The 21590-nt window shown below is 38.0% G+C and overlaps 4 protein-coding genes across 12 annotated transcripts; 2 read left to right on the top strand and 2 right to left on the bottom strand.

The window, feature by feature from the left end:
* Window positions 1–1397: 1397 nt before the first annotated feature.
* LOC139149046 (uncharacterized) lies at window positions 1398–3397 on the bottom strand. Its single transcript, XM_070720561.1, has 2 exons — window positions 1582–3397; window positions 1398–1447 (listed from the first exon to the last, which is right to left on the bottom strand). Exons 1-2 carry the CDS (start codon window positions 3395–3397, stop codon window positions 1398–1400), a joined length of 1866 nt encoding a protein of 621 aa, XP_070576662.1.
* Window positions 3398–10484: 7087 nt separating this feature from the next.
* LOC139115571 (uncharacterized) lies at window positions 10485–12988 on the top strand. The gene is made up of 5 exons (XM_070677814.1): window positions 10485–10569; window positions 11017–11193; window positions 11542–11628; window positions 11901–12617; window positions 12967–12988. The coding sequence occupies exons 1-4, from the start codon at window positions 10504–10506 to the stop codon at window positions 11949–11951; spliced, it is 381 nt and encodes a 126-aa protein (XP_070533915.1). The 5' UTR covers window positions 10485–10503; the 3' UTR covers window positions 11952–12617; window positions 12967–12988.
* A 1373-nt stretch (window positions 12989–14361) lies between these two features.
* Window positions 14362–20732, bottom strand: LOC139115516 (exonuclease 1-like). 9 transcript variants are annotated; one of them, XM_070677671.1, is made up of 9 exons: window positions 20691–20732; window positions 20067–20240; window positions 19703–19822; window positions 19341–19464; window positions 18681–18818; window positions 18128–18336; window positions 17651–17838; window positions 17215–17311; window positions 14362–16845 (listed from the first exon to the last, which is right to left on the bottom strand). In XM_070677671.1, exons 6-9 carry the CDS (start codon window positions 18155–18157, stop codon window positions 16048–16050), a joined length of 1113 nt encoding a protein of 370 aa, XP_070533772.1. In that variant the 5' UTR covers window positions 18158–18336; window positions 18681–18818; window positions 19341–19464; window positions 19703–19822; window positions 20067–20240; window positions 20691–20732; the 3' UTR covers window positions 14362–16047. The 9 variants fall into 8 exon arrangements, with proteins under 9 accessions (XP_070533792.1, XP_070533772.1, XP_070533827.1 ...); XM_070677691.1 differs by having other exon boundaries at window positions 18740–18818; XM_070677706.1 differs by lacking the exon at window positions 19341–19464 and having other exon boundaries at window positions 18740–18818.
* LOC139115556 (uncharacterized) lies at window positions 14758–18082 on the top strand. Its single transcript, XM_070677790.1, has 3 exons — window positions 14758–14941; window positions 15388–15600; window positions 15746–18082. Exons 1-3 carry the CDS (start codon window positions 14793–14795, stop codon window positions 16032–16034), a joined length of 651 nt encoding a protein of 216 aa, XP_070533891.1. The 5' UTR covers window positions 14758–14792; the 3' UTR covers window positions 16035–18082.
* Window positions 20733–21590: the final 858 nt, after the last annotated feature.

The raw sequence follows: 21590 nt of genomic DNA on the forward strand, positions 1-21590 counted from the left end.
GGGCAATGGGGCACACACACACACAAACAAACAAATATTTTTACTCATTCACCAAATATTTACACACAAACACCAACAAATAAATCCAAATTAGCCTCTGAATCATTTCAAATGAATTAAATTAACCTTGGTTTATTACATTTCAAAAGATAAACCAGAAACTGCATTTTTTTACCATGTAAAAAGACGTGAGAGGTACAATTCAATAACAAACAAACAAACTGTTAGTCTATCATGTTCAATTCTAAATTCAATATTTGAAGTTTAAGGGGAAATATACCCTCTTCTTTCTTTCTTTTCATTTGCAAATATGAATCACATACATTTAAAGATTATAATAAGTGTGTGAAATATACAACTACAAGTCTTACAAAAGGATGATTATAATACATTTGCAAAAAATAAAATATTGAGGTTTTTCAGATTTTTTTCAAATTGTCAAACTGCTTTTAAGTAAAATCAATTTTGAATCAAGTGAATTAGATGTTTTGAAAAAAGCATTTTTTAAAAACATTATAGAGTGAATTGCTGGAATATTCATGCAAATTGTGACAACATTTCACTATACTTCATTACTTCAACCTCAGCTAACTTGAAAGAATAACACTTTACATAGATGTCATGGCTAAGTAACATTGACAATACATCTTGTGTTTGAGTAAAATCTACAAAGCCTCAAGAATGATAATTATTAGACAATGCCTATTCCTGACAAAGCACTTCAAACTACTTGTGAGTAAAGCAAATTATTAATATTTCTTTATGAGGATTTCAAGGACAATTTCCAGTTTCAGTAACCATAGGGAACAGTTTTGTAATTTCCAATCAGAGCTCTTTTATCATAAACTAGGGCATACTTTTTACTTTCACTTTTGGATACTACATTACATCCAACACGTCGGATTTTGACGGGGTCATTCACGGTGATGGTTGATGTTGGACAGGTGGTGACAAGACGAGTGATGGCATCAAAGTTGACGTCTAAGCTGTTGCGGTAATTTAAAGTGATTCCCCTGACCTTACAAAGAGTGGTGTTACCTTTCTTGTCGGGCTGTGCTAGACAGAAGGCGTAGTTTTTCGCTCCCCCTGACACAAACTTGGTGATGAAATTGCTGGGAGGATCCAGTTCGTTGGTGAGATCACCCAAGTAATCACCAAGAGGTGGTTCGTACTGGTCTGGTTTGCTGACAAAGATGACTGAATCAGTGTCGAAGTACAAGACCCGTTCACCAATGGCCTCAAGGAGATCGTACAACTTCAGACGAGCATATGCAGTGGTAAATGCAGCAATGACAACATTGGTGTTGACAGCCCCCTCGACAAATTCATTCCGAAGTGTATGTTGAACAGCAACCATGTCATCATTGATGAAAGACAAGTTGTTGACAATGTGTTGTTCACTTGTAAGCAGGCGGAAGAGTTCTGCAGGTTCTCTGATGTACTGCAGCTGTGGAAAGTTGTTGCGTTGTGCAAACTTGCCCCACATAGAATTCAACATTAGTTTTGCCAATGCCCGTTGGCCTGGATTTCGGTTAATCTTCGTCTTGTCAAGAAGGATTCCCTCTCTGTCGTAGTACTCACGGATGTATCGATCTTGGTCATCTTCTGTCTGACACCATGAAGGCCAACCACTACTCTCTTGTTTCAACTTTAGGAAAGTGTTGATGTAATCAGTAAAGAGCCCACCTGTGTGCGATTCTCTGTTGTACACTTCTCTTTCTCTGTAGTGCCATACCTCAAAGACTTTGATGATCTTGTACCCCTTCTCGACAGCTTTGGCTAATTCAGGTGTTGTCCAAGTTCCCACGAAGGACCGTTGTTCATCATTATGCTCACATGGTGACTGTTGTTTGGTGTCTGCACAACTTCTGCAAAGGGGAAACATCAGCTTCTTTTCCACTCTGAGGGGGAGAACAGGAAAGTAGAGTTTTCGAGGAGGCAGAACTCGACATTTCGCCAGACCAAAGTATAATTGAACAGGGAGTACAATGTTCTTGGTGCGGACTTCCGGATGTTTGATAGGGTACTTACAGTACTTGTTGACGTAGGGGTAGAGGCTTGTGAAATCCACGTAGTGAATTTCTTCATCATCAACACATTCGTGGTATAGTGTAGTGGCATTGGTTCTGCCGCCAAAGAATGCATCTCGTGGATGAAGGGGCTCCTGTAGGTCAAGTGACTTGATGAATTCTTGCAGTTCTTGGTTTTCATGAATTTCTTTCTTGAAGTCACACTCCCACTTTTCGATCACTCTAAAGCCATGGCAACGTAGAAATCGCATCTTATCTTGGGTACTTTGGTAAAGGTCTGCCATCGTCTTCTCTACTTTAGTGTTGACAATGTCATGGTCTTCATAACATCGAGGACAGCCATGGTAGTAGCAACCGTGCATCTCATATACTGTGTTGCTTTCTTCGTCATAACCATCTACCCAATAGCGGTCAATTTTCTTCTCACCTCCATTGTGGACGTGCTGGATGTTGACATCATTCTTGAATGTAATCCATTCTAACCACTGCAATGCTATGACAGATTGATTTCTTCGATGGATATACCCATGGTCTGGAATGACCCCAATGGTATCCCGCTTGAGAAAATTCTTACGTAAAACGACATTGCAGGCTGATGCGATGGTCACACAATCTCTGAACGGATCTACACCATTCTGTTGTTTGAACAGGTCTTGAAATTTCAAACAACTTCTCCTCAGGATGTCTACATCACTTCTGCAGTAGTCTTCAAGCTCTTGTCTCAGATTGAAAGGGCGGTTTTTCAATCTTTCGTCTTCATACCACTTTAGGAATTTCTCTCTCTCATGTTGTTTCATGCCATCGGGGCCATAGTATCTGGAATCTGGGAGAGGACCGACGTAATCTTGATTCTCTGCTGTATTGAAGAAATGGGGGAAGTAGCCTTTGTGCAGTTCATTCAGCTCAAACATGTCAGGAAGTTGAGCCAAAGCCACAGGTAGGAAATTATAAGAGTCAATGAACTTGATGTTTAAGTGGGGGATGTAGATGCGCATGATTTTGGTTCCATTGATGATGACTTCAGGTTGAACGTTGTTCTCATGGCAGTATTGCAGTATGAATTGTCCGTCATAACCTTGCAGATTGTGTGCGATGAAAGTACTGACAGCGTTTTCTTCTGTGAGGGCCCAATCGCAAAACTCTTGCTTGGTGTTGGGACCATAGAACACCTGCTCTGAACATGACTCGGACTGGACAATGCACAAATTGGGTACATGGACGCCCCCATCTTGGGTACATTCAAAGTCAAAGAAATAGTACTTCATCTCTTCACTGCCTAATTCTTCTTCTCCTTCTTCAGCTTCTAAGTCGAATAAGTCAACATCATCGTCGTGAATACTATCTCTGGTGGACTTCTTCTTTTTCATGTGGATGGGCTGGATGTAGCATAAATGGTCACTGTCTTGGTACTGTTTACATACTCTACAGTATTTTTCACCACAGTGATGGTCATTATCTTTCTTTCGCTTTTCCCAATTGATGGTAACACCACACAACTTGCAGCGACAAATGAGTTGACATGTTGCATATTGAGCGTGGGTACCAGGTGTTTTATGATTGTTGAAGCATTGCTGACCTCGAAAGTAGCGATTACAATCTTGGCAGTAGACCTGATTATCTGTTGATTGACATACAGACGGAACACCGCAACACTTGCAGAAAACGTCACAGATGTGGTCATGTTTGTTTTGGTACCCCTTGTGACAGTGGTGACAGTAATAGTGTCTCTGGAGAAATGCTGGCATAGATGTGATGACATCATAGTGATTGTTATGATGGTACAGGTAAATATTGTGTTCAGCGGTGATCTTTCCCTGATAAGCAAGTGAACCCGACGTTTCATCTGAAATAACATGGAGTCGATACGATGGAAGGACAGCTTGTAATTTGTCAAGTTCTTCATGTCCACATGGCCCTGGTGAAATACCTGCTTTGGCAATGAGTTCGGATGCACGTCTTTTCTGCTCTTGTCGTCCCGTTCGCACACACTCTAAACGTTTGGACGCTTATGACGCGTCGGATGCGTTCAGTTTGATCACATGGAAGTGTTATGTGTGTTCAAGTATTGAACATTTGTGTTCAGAAATAGAATGGATGTGGTCAGCCATAGACCGCTGCCATTCTAACACCAACTGACAACAGTGTTTGTCGCGTGTTTTTATCCAGACAATATTATTTTTAGTTAGAGACACACATCACGATATCTTTAATTTGTTTTCTGCTCCAGTAAACTCCTCTGAACAAAAAACGAACAAAATATTTTGTTTGACTCGTATATATGTGAATTCGAGTCAGTGAACACTTTTTGAAATCAAAGGCACATGTTGGTAGTTCTGAAAATGTTTTCAAGTTTATTAATTGCTTATAATAAAAGGAGGTAAATGTCTTTAAACTCTTTATTTCGATAAAATCGTGAAGACAAAAATCTTCCGGAACACTGGTGTTCAATTTGTGAATATTCGTATTCTAACAGAACGCCAAACAGAGAACACTAGTGTTACCAACTTCAACCAAATGAACACTTGTGTTCCTGGGTGTCCCGAGTATGACGTCACGGATAATCGGGCTTCCTCGGGTCACACGAGGGCCCCTCTGAACATGCGCACATTAGATGCAAGCCGCGCCGCTGCTGCAGACGACACATTTTGTTGCCGGCGGTATTTTCACATTCTATGATTTTAGCGATTGAGTTCTGCCAGTATTTTGTGACGGTTGATAGCTGTTTACACAGAGAGTTTGACTGCTACGGTAAGTATTGTATATCGTGGCAAAATGGCATTGAATAGGCACCAAGTGTGAACTGTGGCCCGGCGATAAGCACATGACACTCCTCAGAAGTGCATTTTTGCCGTAGAGTACCCTCTCTCGCAATATTGTGAGTCACTTTCGGTCTAATTTTAATAATTATCTCGTTTTGTGTTTATACTACTAGACAGTTGCAAATTTTCGGGCCATATTCGTCAATCCGAACACAAATTTTGTAAATCACAAATAGAATGCTAGTGTTCGGTAATGCTCAGCATTGACCATGCAACATTTTTCTCATAATAACTGTACCCAAACGTTATAGTCTGTTGTTACATTTTAAAATGCATTTCAGGCCAGTTAACATGCCATTTTGCCACATTACAATATTTGTCAGTCACAACATTTCTATGTGTACATTATTAGGTGAACACATGGTGGTCTCAGTGCTTTCCAGAACACATGTATTCTATTTACTTACTCTGCACACTTACATTGTGTTCAAAAAGTGTTACAGTGTTCTGATGCGTAAACAGTGTTCTATTTCATGTAATTTTGAACATATGAAATGCGTTCAAAAATAAAGACACTATATGTTCTAAACTGAACACATGCATTCTAGTTTTCTTACTGAACACTTAAACTGCGTTCAAAAAGTGTTACAGTTAAGCGTTCTAATATGTGTTCAATAACTAACACATAACTTTAGAGTGCACATAGTCCCATCCTGGATCACTGTTACGGTTGATGTGGGCTGTTGCTGTCACTATAGCTCGTGCACAGCATAATTCATCGGTATTAGTGATGCGAATGATACTTCTCATCAGTTGGAGGCGACGGGCTATGTTGACAGGTCTCCATCCCCACCTCTTTCCCATTCCAACAGGCATGTGCACATGAATGAAGTTGATGTAAACATTCTCATCTAGGGTGAATTCTTCATAGGACTGCAGTACACGTTCAATTTCGCCCAACACTCTGTCCACAGTCAGTTCTTGAACAGGGGAAGAAGGTAACCAGATTTGATAGGGGAGGGATGGACTTTCAAGTGTAATGCGTACTCTGTCCCTGGGAGAGATGCCATGGGTGAGTCGGCTAATAATACTCTCAAACACATCTTGTAGTACTACCATTACATGCATGAAACCACGCACCGGTTGGATGTCATTGAATCGTATCTCGTAGTCATGAGCTGTAGCACCGAATTTCTTCACTTGTCTTTCACGGACACGTATGACGCTGTAATATTTTGTGCCGCTGTGTTCATCTGATGGCAAATCTTCTGACGGCAGGTCATCAGTTGACCCCCTGCCTAGCTGACGTGTTGGATGTGAGGAGGGGGAAGAACTTTGTGTGGAAGGTTGATGATTATTTGAGAGGAGGGCCTGCAATTTGGTACTAGATTCTTGGGTATTCATGGGGACAGAAGAATTTGATAAACGCTGAGTATCTTGAATATTTGAGGGAGAATGAGGAATGTAGGAGTGTAGAAGGTCTTTTAATTTTACATTGAAATCCTGTGTGGCAATATTATCCCCGCTTCCTGTGATTTGACTACGATCACTACTACAACTATAAATATCTTTGCTTTGAGAAATATCACTATAATGACTATCAGTATTATGAGAACTGTAACTATGACTATCATTGGAACTATGACTGTCACTACTATGAAAACTATAACTATCGGTACTACAGTTACTGTTACTGCTACCACTTGATGACCCCACAGTACCGTTTTCTTCACCGATGTCGGTTTCTTCTCCCCAAGGAAAATCCCACACTGTCTTGACCAAAACAAGATTTTTCCTCAGTTTGATGTACTGTTTGTTTGGCGTAGCTGTTGATTGTCTGTAAAAAAAATAAAATAAGAAAAATATTACTTTTGCAGAAAAGGCACAGCAATCATGAACTCTGATTCTCTAACATTACTATTTTGTTCAGTAAATATAATAATACAAGTTTGTCAAGAAATAAAGTTGGCTGTTTTTCCCCTATGTCTTTTTCTATTATTACTTTTTGTTCATTAAATATATAATATAGAGTTGTCAAGGAATTCAATTGCTGTTTTTGCCTATTTCTTTTAATGAATGAATGAAAATAAAATTTTAACTTACGGAAATGGATTGAGACCACCACCATCCTCCTCCTCCTCCTCATCATCACGTATAATGCATTTACTGAGGTCCTAGAATATAATAAATGTAATCACACTCAGTATGATATACGAAGCTTTAAAAAAAAATATTATGATTTTATTTCTCCTCCTATACTTTTCCTCTTTAGAAACACATACACACAAATTAATACAAAGAGCAATCAGAACGAAGCATATTTTGTTTACTCAAAACAGTTGGATTGAACCCCAACTTCAGTTATATACATGTACGGTCTGCAGAGGTCAACGCATGATGAAACTATAAACAAACGTGCACTGTGTACATATATCCGTGCAGGCGAGAGCCCTGTTCAGTGCATAACGACGATTTCCAATGAAAGACGTCTGAAGAGATTTCAAAGACCGATCGATAAAATGTATTGATCTGTTAAAATGTCTACGCGTAGTTTACGAATACACTACCATTACAGAACTCCCTGTGATCATGTCCGGACGCACACTGAGTAACTATCGATCAGAAATGTACACCAAAGTTGAACTCTCCATACAATAACAAATCATGACCTGATCGAGGTCGCCTGTGCGTGCGTATTATATACAGAAATTCTCGAGCACTGCACTGCACTGTACACTAGGGTACTTCACGGTGGAAGAGGTGATAATATTTGTAGTCAAATTATTGTTTGCAGAGTGCACCCCAGACTTTGTTTTTTATTTATTTATTTTAGGGTTTTATGGGGGGATCACCGTTCAAAACAGAGCCGCCAGAGATACGTACAGGCCAGACAGTTTGCATGTTGCAGAACAAAAGATGGAATTTTCCACTTCCCCCGGGCATCATACCCACACCACAGGGACGCGTCATCTTTCGAATGACGAATGTTGGTACTATGAGTACCCATTTCCGAACATTATGACTCGATCTTTTACAACATTTGTTTTACGTGTTTGCTTGTTCACAATCACATATCAATTATTAATGAATATTTATATTTCCGTCTGATTATGAAAATAGTATTTTCAAGATCAAGTGTTTTGCCACTGTTCTTATATAAAACACCAAGGGTGGACACAAACCGGACACCTGAAAGAAAAATGCTCTGTACGTCAATCATTTCAAACGGAAACTGTCATTGGACAGGTGACGCGCGTGGTTCATCGGAACGCGTACGGTCTGTACGTTACCGGTATACCATGTACGACTCGCGCTCGAACCTTAGTAAAAATCACTGAAATATGAAAAAATGACCCAAAAGATATTCCACACTTCACATATTGTTAGACAGGCACTAGGTTTAATTAGTTGTACGCATATGTCTTACTTTAATGCCGTGAAACAGTCGAAAACTGTGCGAGATCCATACTTCCGGGTTGAAACACTGGGACGTCGTTTGCAATGTTTGTGTTTGCACATACTTACGTCATAGGAAGCCGGCACTTCATAGCCAATCAGCACTCGAGAATCTATTGTGACATCGCGACTGTAATTTGCATACAGAGCAGTTTTCCCTTCGTTCAAGCAGCGAAATTACACTCATTTTCAAATGACAAACGCACTATTTGGTAATGTTACCGGAAAAATTATTTATTTCACGTAAGAAATGGCCATAACTATTGGTTTTGTTAGCATATAACCTGTTACAATGTAGATTTTCCCAAACGGTCTAGTTCGGTGTCCACCCTTGGATTTCTTATGAGTAAGAGTGTGTGTACAACTATTCATAGTACCTAAATTCGCAAGAGGTTGCAGCGTGCGCATGACACAGCTGGGAAAATAACGCGTCCCTGTGACCCACACACACAGCACAGCAAACTTTGACTGTCAATCAAAAAATTTGCTACAAAGTTGCTGCATAGTAAGATCACGACCTGGCCGTATAACCTAATTTTTTTTGAGAAGGTCATATTTACGTGTGACTGGCTAATACAGTACTTTCAAAAGATCGTTGACCTCAACCCAGTCGACTGATCGCGCATCAAGTGACGGGTCAATGGCAATATGGCTGATGACAAGATCGACAGAGTGCAATGCACGCACCGCGATACACCGTTACGCAGTGTTTACGTGCACTGATTTTCATCACGCACGGCACGGTGGCATCGAATTTGAAATGAAAATTCTATCCAACTTCAAATATTTTGCCTTTGGTTCTTTTTTACAGCGAGGAAAACGTTTCCGTGTAGGGGTAGAGGTAAACAAGACAACACACGACAGAGTCCGGGGACAGAGTACAATGCACGCACCGTGTACACCGTCACGCAACTTGTGTACATGCACTGATTTCGATCACACACGGCACGGCGGCATCGAATTTGAAATGAAAATTCTATCCAATTTCAACTATTTTGCCTTTGGTTCTTTTTACAGCGAGGAAAACGTTTCCGTGTAGGGGTAGGGTAATCAGACAACACAATAAATGTATTTGTAAATGTTACTTACATCATGATGATGATTTTTCGGCGATCCCAATACTGGTTGTTGAACGGGTTGGCGGGACTCCGACAGAGGCGACTCGTTCTGTAGAAATGAAAAATGAAAAAATTACATGAAATATTTTCCTTCAAAGGAATCCCTTCACACTTTAAAAAGGTTTACATCAAATATGTAGGGGAAAAACGGACGTGAAATATTGTCAATTTGATTACATGCACATGCAGCGTGGGTTTGTCACTTCTAACACAACAGTACGGAACCCCGATCCCTGAAAAGACCATCACAAAGTGTTTACATGCACTGATTTCGATCAGGCACGACACGGCGGCATCGAATTTGAAATGAAAATTCTATCCAACTTCAAACATATTTTGCCTTTTGTTCTTTTTACAGCGAGGAAAACGTTTCCGTGTAGCGGTAGGGATAATCAGACAACACAGGAAAATGTAAATTTGTAAATGTTACTTACATCATGATCATGATTTTTCGGCGATCCCAATACTGGTTGTTGAACGGGTTGGCGGGACTCCGACAGAGGAGACTCGTTCTGTAGAAATGAAAAATGAAAAAATTACGTGAAAAGGAATCCCTTCACGCCTTAAAAAAGTTTACATCAAATATGAAGGGAAAAAACGGACGTGAAATTATGCAGCACGGATTTGTAACTTCTAACACAACAGTACGGGACCGCGACCCCTGAAAAAAAAATCACCGAAAAAAAAAAATGGAAAAGAAAATCGATTAAATAAATAGGCAAATAAATAAAATAATTACTTACAGCATTTTCATAGTGTTGGTCCGCCAACGCAAAAACTGTGTCCAATTGGGAATTTGTCAGCGACAGGTCATCCCACTCGGCGTCCATGGTTAGATTCTGTACAAATAAAATTAAATAAAAAAATACACATAAGACAGACTTTCCTTGAAAGAGAGGAGTTTACGGTGATTACTGCGATCAGCAAATTAATTTGTACACGAAGCACGTCTTTTCGATGGACATTTGGACTTATTCTATTACTAATGAAGCTAAGCTAACAAAGACGCAAGCTACTATCTACCACCTAAAGAATCCAACTCTGCTGTCAGTGTAAATGTGCCCGAAGATGATATCTTGGCCAAAGCAATAGAAGTTAGTATGGAAAATAATGGAAATAGTAAGACAAGAATTACAAAGAATGGAGGAGGCAGCATCCTGTGCTTCTAGCTTTCAAGATCAAACATGTGACAGGGAAAATACACAGGTAAGAGGGCAATTTCATACATTCTTCTGCAATAGCCTGTATGGAGTGGAATCAGAATACAATTGTAGATTTTTATATATTGTTAATTTTTATATAAATTATAGAAGTGATAGTGGCATCTTGCTAAAAATAGAAGGCTCCAGATACTCAGGCACAGACCAAGTTAAATATGCTGTTTGTATTTGGACCCCCTGAACTATAAATAAATTCGAAATGAATTGAGCACATGAATGGCAGTAGGTGTATAAAAACATGCATAAAAACAGGGTTGTATCTGAGAGCAATGTTGTAAAGTGTTACTGCATACGGCTGCTGTACCCTATGTATCAATAATAAATGTGTTTTTGTTTGAGAGTTCAAAATTTCCTTCAATAAATTGCCAGTAGTGATGTACAGTTTTCAGGTGACTGAGGTAAATAGGTATTCGTTTTCTGTTTAACACTCCAGCATTTCTCCAGTATCCAATGTTCGTCCACTGATAGAGGTGATGATACCATAACTGGTGTATGGAATACTATTGAAGCGGGTGAGCAGATAGACATATGTGATGGAAACCCTGAAGTTGCTCATGATGTTGCTCAACAGAGTAGTGGTAAAAAGGGCTTCCAAGGAAATACCCTCCAGGTAAATGAACAAGTGCTAAATGCATCCTTAAAAATAGTCATTCTGACATAAAGTTAGGTTTAGTCCCCATTGGCAATATCTACGACTGTCTGTACGTGTGAGTGTATGTATGTATGTATGCATGTATGTGTGTATGTATGACATGTTGAGAATGTTTAATGAGCTTACCAAAACATGTTAACAATGCAAAATATTTGTGATGCATGCATCATGGTCATGCAAATGAAATATTTCAGGGTAGGTTGAACATGCCTAAGAACAGGATGTTGCTGCATTAATAGTGAGATTGGTGTCTGTCAACATTTTCATTTAGCTTAGTGCAATCATTATAATTCTATCCATATATAGGCCAAAGTGAACATTGTTGGAGTGTCAAAGAGAACCATCACAAGGAGGATTGAAAGAAGTGGCCACTCAAGAGAAACGGGGATCCAGGTCAGCATCTTTTTCACTTGCATGGTGTTTTCTTTACACAGTACAGTAAGCCAGATCATACAATAAAGGATGGTATATGAAACTTAATATGACGCTATTGTGTATCAAGTAGTCCTTTGATTATACTACAGTCTAGGCTTTTCACTTCTAAATAAACCTGTGAAGCTTATTTTTATCACTTGTCACTGCACCTAGATATCTGTTACTATACCTTCATTATGTTCAGTAACATAGAATCATTAATGAAATGCAAATTTTGTTTTAACATACAGCGTAAAGTTTTAGAGGCTTTAAAAAAGAAGATTCCTGATGGACGGTGGTGATTAAAGCAGATGGAACTGATTTACATGCTGGACTGCGCGAGTCAATGAAACATGAGTGGTCGGGTGATGTGGACCTGGGTGAAGGGAATTTGCAGGAAGAACACAAGAAGTACTTACAGAATTTACAGTTTGTTGAGGGAATTGGTTTGAAGGAGAGAAGGAATTAGCAAGGGTCAAACAGGATCTTGAAACAGTGACTCTTTTATTGGTTCAGGACAGCAATTTCCTTCAGAAAGGGCTTCTAAATGCCAGAGATGTTTACAGGAAAAAGCAGAAGCAGCACAGTGTGTCTGAAGAAAGCCTGTTTGCCCTTGCATGGAACATTGAAGAGTTTGAACAGCTAGAAAAAGAAAATAGAAGGTTGAAATGTGAGGCAACAGAAATCCGAGAACGAATCACAGACAGAATTCATGTTCTCAACATCAGTGGTTGTTTGTGCAGATTTCGGAAGAGCCTCAAGAATTACGTCAAGGGCGTAATAATGAAGAAGAGGGAAGCTGCAACTCATTTAATGGTTTTCCATGGTCTCTGATGAGAAAAGAAATATGAAACCATATGCAGTCCCTGTAAGGATGATGCCATACAAATCCCTAACAGACTCCAAGTTACAGAAACTGAAAGAAGAACTGGTACGGGAAATGAATAGTTTAGATATGGTTGCTGTAGGTAGGTGTGTTAGACTTTCTTACTTTTTGTAATAGTTGAAACCTTGAAATTGAACCCACCACAATACAAACACCACCATGTGCGATGCATGTATTTCTATATACTATATATAATAATTTGTTTGTACTGCAACCACTGACTTCTTTGCGCAATTCTTCTATAGAACACTGCAGTAGTCTGCATGGAGTACTTATATTGGATGGGCGAATGTATTCCCTGCAAGTCCATGTACTTGTCACTCTTGTCACATTGTCATGTCAGTACTTCAATACTATGACCCTTTTGTGAGTTCATTGTCCATACTTGTCTCACAATACATGTAAACTTTATTTAAATTTACTGTTGACAGGATTTGTAACTGATGGGGAATTAATTCTCTAAGAACAAAGGGAGCTTCAAGACCCCTGTCTGTTATCCAGCTCATCATGGACAGCAAGGCTGAGGCAAGAGGTATACACAGTAATGAAATTGCCCAGTTCCTAACAGCAAAACAGTATGGTAAGCATACTTTATCACAGATACACAACATAGCTAGTGAAATTTTTTCAAGAAGGTTGATCTTATCTCCCACTTTTCATTTACTTCTACAATTTGCTAATATTTGTCACATGGTGTACTATCAACCTGATACTAAGTAGTGCTGTACTGGTAACAATCATCAATAAAGGCCATCTGCTGCAAATTAATTCTTGGCTTTAATTCAAGGTAATGATGCTCCCACTATCCCCCTCATCCATCACCCAGCAGTCCCGCTATCAGATGTTAATGGTTGGCATTATTTATGGATAATGAGGATGTGGGGTTCAATGAGGCCATTAGAGTATTAAAGAGAAAACTGTTCCCATTCAGTTATGATCCTCATACATGGATACCAGGTACTTTAATTTCTCCAATTTTTTTCTGTTACATCTTTCATATTTTGACCACTACACACAGTTAGATATATAATGTAATTGGTCACTTTCATGACCTTACATGACCCAAAATCCCAATATTTTCAAATGTATATGAAGTCAAAATTGAACATTTTTTTTCAACAGAAATACAAATGTAGTGTTTCAAAATGAGATAGTAAGTGGCAAGTCAATACAGTATTCAAACTGCAACTGTTAATGTGTGCAGAATTTGTAACCTAACAATAACACTCAGACATCAGAAAAACAAAACAGTCATGTCACAGACGGGCCATGAAAATGGCTAATTTCTTCATATCGTATGATTATGCTTATTAAGGTAAAAGTGAAACACAGAGTGAATGTTTAAAGAGCCTGATGACAGTGTACCTATTTCGCCATAAAGTGAAGGCTTTAAAGAAGATGGCATAGACTTTTCCAAGTACTTGTACATACCTGAGGTCAGCAATATAACAGGAGTTGAAGAACATGCAAGGGAAGATCATGGCCATGTCTTCAAAAGAATTGGCCATTGTACACGTGCAGGATCAGTCCCAGTAGATTTAAGAAGATTTGTTGAAGCTTTGCATGACCCTAATACAGGTAAATCTTAGTTTTTAAAGTAAATTGACCAATTAAAATCCAAAAAGGTCAATGTACAGTATCCAGTGTTATTTTCAGCTTTTAGCTGAACTTAAATTCAAACGTCTCGAAGATCTAGAACAATGCTTGTACATACATACATACAGACAGACAGACATGCATGCATGCATGCACACATACAGACAGACTGACATACACACAGTATTCAAAATATGAATACTGGGCATGAAACCAAGAAAATAAAAAAGTCCTGTAACATATCTTTACTTATGCTCTTGATCATTCTCAGTACAGGTCATGTGGTCAACCACAGAAATGTAAACAATTATAAAAATATAAAAAAAGATATTTATGCTGTATTATACTAAAGTGTATTTCACTGTGTAAAAAAAGTGAAAATCTTGGTAAATTAATGCTTAGCATTGCAAATACAACTTCTCTCAAAACACCTTCTTGTGTATCAATCACTGTTCACAATAAATATGATTATACTGCAAATTTGAACAATACTCAGTAAATGAATGCACGAGGTTTTGTTAAATTTTTAGGACTTACTTATACAGCCCTTACTGGGAGAAGGAAGCAAAATGTGCAAGATGTTGAAAGGCTGCTGTCACCTGCTGTAGCTGCTTTCTTTGAGTCAAAAAACTACCATGAGGAGGCTCGTTTTGTCAGAATTATGGCAAATTGGCACAAAGCCATAGATGGGCGAGGCCTCACAGAAGCTACAAGAAGTCAATACAATATTGATATGCTGGATTTCCTACTTGAGGATTGGATGCCTTGGTACTGGTATGATAGGGATTACAGTACAATTGATCCACTTAGGTATGTGATAAGTTCTCTTTCAAAAGGACAATTCTTGTTCTTTTTACACATACCATACAAACACAGCCTACATGCATAAGAGAATTGCTATCATTTACAAGTAAATAAGAATCAAGACTGAAATTATCTTTTGACAATAACAATACACATTATGCAGACTGACTTCAACACATGTTTCAGTTCAACACAAGCCAAGGATTATCTGTTTAGCAATAATAAATCGGGGTCAAAAGACATCACTTGGATTCTAAAGTGAGCTGCAACACAGGACTAATGCACCCTGTTTTTTACAGCAATATTACTAATCAATGGATATTTAATATAAACGACCGACACTGATGATTGCAACCTTGCAACCAAACAAAAAATTGTGTATGCAGTACACATTACATTGCCCTGGCCTAGCCATAATTATGTGATAGTTTTGATTATTGTATTTTACACAGGCCACTGAAAGGGATCAAGGGATTAACAAGAGAGGTGGTAGTTGCTATAATAGCAAATGTTGAAAGTCTGGAACACCGAAGGAAATTGAATGACTTGTATGGACCAGAGCATCCTCGGGCATCAACCACAGATGACGTGGAAGGTTTTTTTTCAATTATCCACAATATGTTTGGCAGAATATTTGATCATAAAACATTCAAGGATAACACAAGGTTAGTATATTTGCTGTGGGCAGTTCATTCAGTGGAATTTACACTATCTGTAACTTTTTGCAATTTGTCATTATTTGTGTTCAGTGTGCTAAACAGTAGTTTCTTGCTCCATGAAACCATAATGACCATAGAATTTTTATTACAGGAAAATTTGTAACGAATTCAGCAAGCGACTAGATGCAGACCTTCCTTTTTATTATTGGACAGGAACAGAGGATCGCTACACAATTGGTGAATTGCCTTCATTCAACGAACCTTCAAGACAGGGCATTGAAAGACTTGATCGAATGCGCATAGAGAGACGGGCGGATCCCGGTGTATTTCATGCCAACAGAGCCAGCCTTCCAAGACGTGGAGCTCTGTCAGTTAGAGCAGAATTTCACAGCCTGCCTGAACTGCTGCCACCTCCACCAAACGTGGCCGTTGATCAGTAAAACTACACAACAATTACCTCACTGATAGACTTTTATGAACAACTACTTGTTCCCATTGACCTTTGCGGGTGATACGTAATGTCGCATAAAATCCCATCTCTCTAAATGTTGTTCTATACCTCACATGACTCAACTCTACATTTGTAATACAATTTCTTCTGAGTGGAGGATGAACATACTGTGTTAGTTCAGAGGCTATGTATCCAATTTTTTTCCACTCAGTGTCTAGATTAATATACACAGCTATGGCATCTTTGTCAAATGCATTTTCTGGTTCTGGACTCAAACGAACTGAGATGTTTTCATTGTTATCCTCCATCCTAACAAAAGCCTCTTCAAGGGTAGATTGGCGAGAGTTATCTTTGGTCACCCCTAAAACCTTAAACTGCAGACTATGTTCAACATTTTGTTCAGTATCAGTATCTTCAGATAACTGGCTAGAAATTTCTAGAGATCCTAATGAATCAGACACCGATGCAACCCTATCTAGGATAGAATTACCAGACTCAGATGTGGTGACTGATCCAGTAATAGTAACATCGTTACAGGGTTTCCATTGCCATAAATTTACATAATTGGTTGCATTTATTGTTACATTACAATGAGCACTACACAGGATCTTACATGGTACAGACATTAAATTAACTTGAATGTCTGCTGCATTCATCACACCTTTTACAGTTTTGTAGGCATTACAATCAGTTTTGATGTTCACTGTCCTTAGATGAAGCGTTTTAACAGGGCAGCATGGTAGCGTCCATGTAATCATATTGTCCACTCTTTCCACTGTCACAAATATGGATTTTGGGTCCTATGATAAAGAAAATTTAATTGAATTAAAGGTAGTAAAAGTCCAACATGTCAGGATAAATTCACCATTATGTACCCTACTATAAAAGGTAACCATGAAGTGAATATCAAAGCACAGTGAATAGTAGCAGTCAGATTTTTAAAAAAATGGACAATCTTCAATGCATATGCAGACCAATTCATTTAAGGAGATATACAACTTATCTTGAATCAACAAAAATTTTAAGGTGATACATGTAGCTGTTCTAAAGATGTGCAGAGGATCAACAAATATATGTTACCTACATATACACACAGACAACTGATGATGTGAGCTAATAAGGACCCTGCTATATAACATATACCAAGAGACCAGCACAGCAATACTCACCAACAAGGCAGATGGTGTGAATGAATTTACTGTCTTGAAGTTGCTTGTATCAATATTTCCAACTGCCACTTCAAGCACTTTGGACGGACTCAGTTTTCTGAATTTATTGTTAAATGCATTTTAACATTGATTGGTCTTTTGTGTCTAGGAACATAACATTGTCACATGATAACCTGCAATTTCCATAGTCATCTCCTTCACTGCTTCAATCAACCAGTGTTTGATTAAAGGCAAATGTTAAAACTTGTAATCACAGCTATTTTGTATTCTGTTTGTATCACAATCACACGACTTCTCAAGTGTACAATTTACATCGAACAATGTAAACATCGAATATGTAATATTTACATGACATTTATTCCAAGTAGGTACAAAACAATGTGTACAATATTGTGCAAACAATGTCAAGATTGATGCAAATCATGTGAAAGGATACGTTCCAGCTTGTGGATAGTCACGGTGATCATTACCATTTGGATATGCTGTTACAGGTGCCAGGTACTTGTTGTTAATGTCGTATATCAGCTGGTGTTTGAATGTATATAATGCAACCCGAAACTGGTGGCCGTAGTTATGTGGTATCTGCAACGATTTCTTTAGTATGACTGATATGTATGGCAGGGTCTGAAATGAACATAACACTATAAGGTCATCATCAGCCACGCATCTGCTGTGTACAGTTCATTGTTATGTAAAACTTGTCAAGCTGTGTACGGTAGCTGTTCACTCTGGAACTGTCAAAGGAACTTTGTACACCTGACATTTGCGTCTGAAGTGTTCCTGTCACCACTGAGTGAATACTGACACCGTGGGTATCCCTTCATGTATGTACTGTCCATATTGAATAAAAGTACTTTCAAACATACAACACTAGCATTGTCATAAGTTGAAATCTTATAAAATGAGTCATTACCTCAAAAATATCTTTGTCACCAGTTGCCATGAGAAATTTGGTTGCTGCGACAAAACCAACATTATTTATATTTTTCAAATAGTCACACCCAGTAGGATACACAACCAGACAAACTTTTCAAAAGTCCATGGGAATTCAAAACAAAGATGTAGCTTCTCCTGTTCTATGAGAATTCCTCCGCCATCTTCTAAACGTGCCTTAAACAGTACCTAGGATAAAATGAGAGTACAGCATTTACTGGTAACTGTGAAGTAACCAGACAATATTGATAAGATAAAACATGTATCACACATTACTAAGGTGGGGTTCTGTCATGTATTGGTTTCCATGCAGTCTAAACAAAGCTGATTCCTTACACTGTGTCATACTATGTACAGTGAATAACATCATAAACAGTAGAGTGAGAAAAGTCTAGGGTAACACACTCCTGTAGGTACAGCAGTCAGTCCAATGAAGAGAGTACTAGCAATCAATAGTTGAAAGCCACTGTTTACAAGTTTTTAGTACATTTGCATGAACATATCAGTCGCTATATCCTCATAAACATCTGTACCTTAGGAGCCCCATATGCCAAAAGGTCTGAATCTTCGGTCATAACAAAATCAACAATACCTCTTCTAGCCATGTAAGCCATTTGGGCATCAGCCTCGTAAGGAGCAACAATGTAATAGTATTCTGTTTGCTGCACTGCCTGTAATTGAAACACTTGTGTTACTAGTAAGTAAATTCACATCAACAGATGTATATTAAAGGGACAGTAGCTGTAAGTTTGATGATTTTTTTAGTGTTTTTGCTCTGTGTATTTACTTCAGTTTCTTGTTCAAATCCATACCGGTATAACATGTTGAAATGCCCAGTGTTCAACTTATCAACACAACCTGTATATATATTAAAGATTGTTACTGTTGATGAATGAATTTTAGTCCTGAATAGAATTCAAATGTCAACACTGACAATGCATATAAGTCACATACACCATTTGACTTTACAGGGATTACTTCACAAGCAGAACTAATTTCTGCATACTAAATTTCTGCACAATACTTTGACCAACATGACTGAATGCTCTGGAAAGGCCAAACCTGTTTTTAACATCAGGTCACACATACACAAATGTAATCTTGCAGTGGATAATATAGTCAATTATAACAACCGGGAATGGTGGGAAATGAATTTTAAATACACGATACCCTAAGTTCTCGTGATAATTTACCTTTATGACTGCAGTCACCATTTGAAATGTCACTGTGACCCCTCTTTGAAACTGAATATTGGCTTCTTGAATTTTATTTTCTTGTAATAACGCTTTTCCTCTAGTAATGGCCGCTGCACGTTCTCTGTTTTAATATCAGTAAAATTACCCATGAGCAAGGCAAATATAAGACTGTAAATGGTCTTGATGTGAATGAAGGCACCACATGATAATACAGAATAATTGTAAAAAAAGCTAATAAAAACTGTGCACTCAATGTAAGCTTTGAGATTTTGTGAATGTTGTATGTCTTCATGCGAAATTCTTCTATTCAAGGTAGTTCTGTGGAGCATTGAGATATGAAACAAGAAATGTACACAGACCTTTTACGTGTGTCATCTACATCTTTCTTAGCTGGTAATGGAATGCCATCAAATACCAATATTGGCTGAATACCATGGGCTTTCAGTGCATCTAACCACTTCATCACGTACTTTACAAAGCTGAAACAAAACAAATTCCTAGAATTTAGTGAAAAACAAGTACCACTGCTTTAGTCAACTCAAGAAGTCTGTTAATCCCATTAAACAAACATAGATATAAACACAAAGCAGACTGTCTCTTCTGGGGTAACACAATTATGCAAGACTGAAAACCAAGTCAGGAAGGCTGACATTTTCTAAAGTAACTGCTTCATGTAAAATGTAGTACATCTAAGTTTTACACTCGATGGGGATTAAGTCTTACCTGTCTGTGACATTTCCACAACAAAGATCTGCAGCACAACCGTATGCCCCTCTGTGCAATAGCATTGAAGCATCAACAGCAATTACACTGCCCCTCATCTCCTCAAAAGTAACCCTCTTGCTGGCATTGGTTAGTTTTGGTAATAAATTTTTTATACCCATTTCAACAAGGGACCTAATATACACGGCAAGAAAAAATAGCATTGTTATCATAATGCTTCATTACAGGATAGCAAACGTTTTATTTACGGACGAACACATAGCTTGTAGCTTTTATACACTTCATTTGATGCATATCTCCACTAAATAAGTAACATAAAAATAAGATGACCACTGTTGTTACAACGTTTCACGTATTTCGGGACCACCGTCTCCATTCGTCATTTAAAACACCTCTATCGAACGAACTTTAGAGCACGAGTCGCTAAATCACAATGTACGGGCCCCACAACACAATGGCCCGGTCAGCTCTTTGTGCTTCCCGTAGGAAGTACGCAGGACGATTGTAATTTTGTATGCTTCACGCCGAGCCGTAACCCCGTGGCTGAATCGGTTCGAATAGACCCATGACTGAATCACAATGACAGACAAGCAGAATGAAAACACGAATAAATAAGTTTCTTACCTTCAAAGATGTTTTAACATACGGAGAACAAACGCGAAACACTATGGGGTGAGAACACCGCCAAAATTATCTTGAAATCTTTATTTAAACTTATCTCATCATTATTATTCCATTATTTGGTGATTTGGTCATTTTTACGTTATTATTTGGTCTTTATTATGCGATTATTTGGTGATTATTGCGACATTATCTTGACATTATTATGAATTTATTATGTTAATTCGGTTCTTTTTCAATTATTCGGCATTGATGTCTTGATTTGGAACTTATTTCATCATTATTTTGCCATTATTAGGTGATTTGGTCATTTTTTATGTCATTATTTGGTCTTTATTATGCGATTATTTGGTGATTATTACGACATTACCTTGAAATTATTATGAATTTATTATGTTAATTCGGTTCTTTTGCCATTATTCGGCATTGATGTCTTGATTTGGAACTTATTTCATCATTATTTTGCCATTATTCGGTGATTTGGTCATTTTTACGTCATTATTTGGTCTTTACTATGCAATTATTTGGTCATGATTACGACATTACCTTGACATTATTACAAATTTATTATGTTAATTCAATTATTCGGCATTGATAACTTGATTTGGAACTTATTTCATCATTATTATTCCATTATTTGGTGATTTGGTCATTTTTATGTCATTATTTGGTCTTTCTTATGCGATTATTTGGTCATGATTACAACATTATCTTGATATTACCTTGGCATTATTATGAATTTATTATGTTAATTCGGTTCTTTTTCAATTATTTGGCATTGATGTCTTGATTTGGAACTTATTTCATCATTATTATGCCATTATTTGGTGATTTGGTCATTTTTATGTCATTATTTGGTCTTTATTACGCGATTATTTGGTCATGATTACGACATTATCTTGA

Source organism: Ptychodera flava, chromosome 2 (assembly GCF_041260155.1).
Source record: "Ptychodera flava strain L36383 chromosome 2, AS_Pfla_20210202, whole genome shotgun sequence".
Lineage (NCBI taxonomy): Eukaryota > Metazoa > Hemichordata > Enteropneusta > Ptychoderidae > Ptychodera > Ptychodera flava.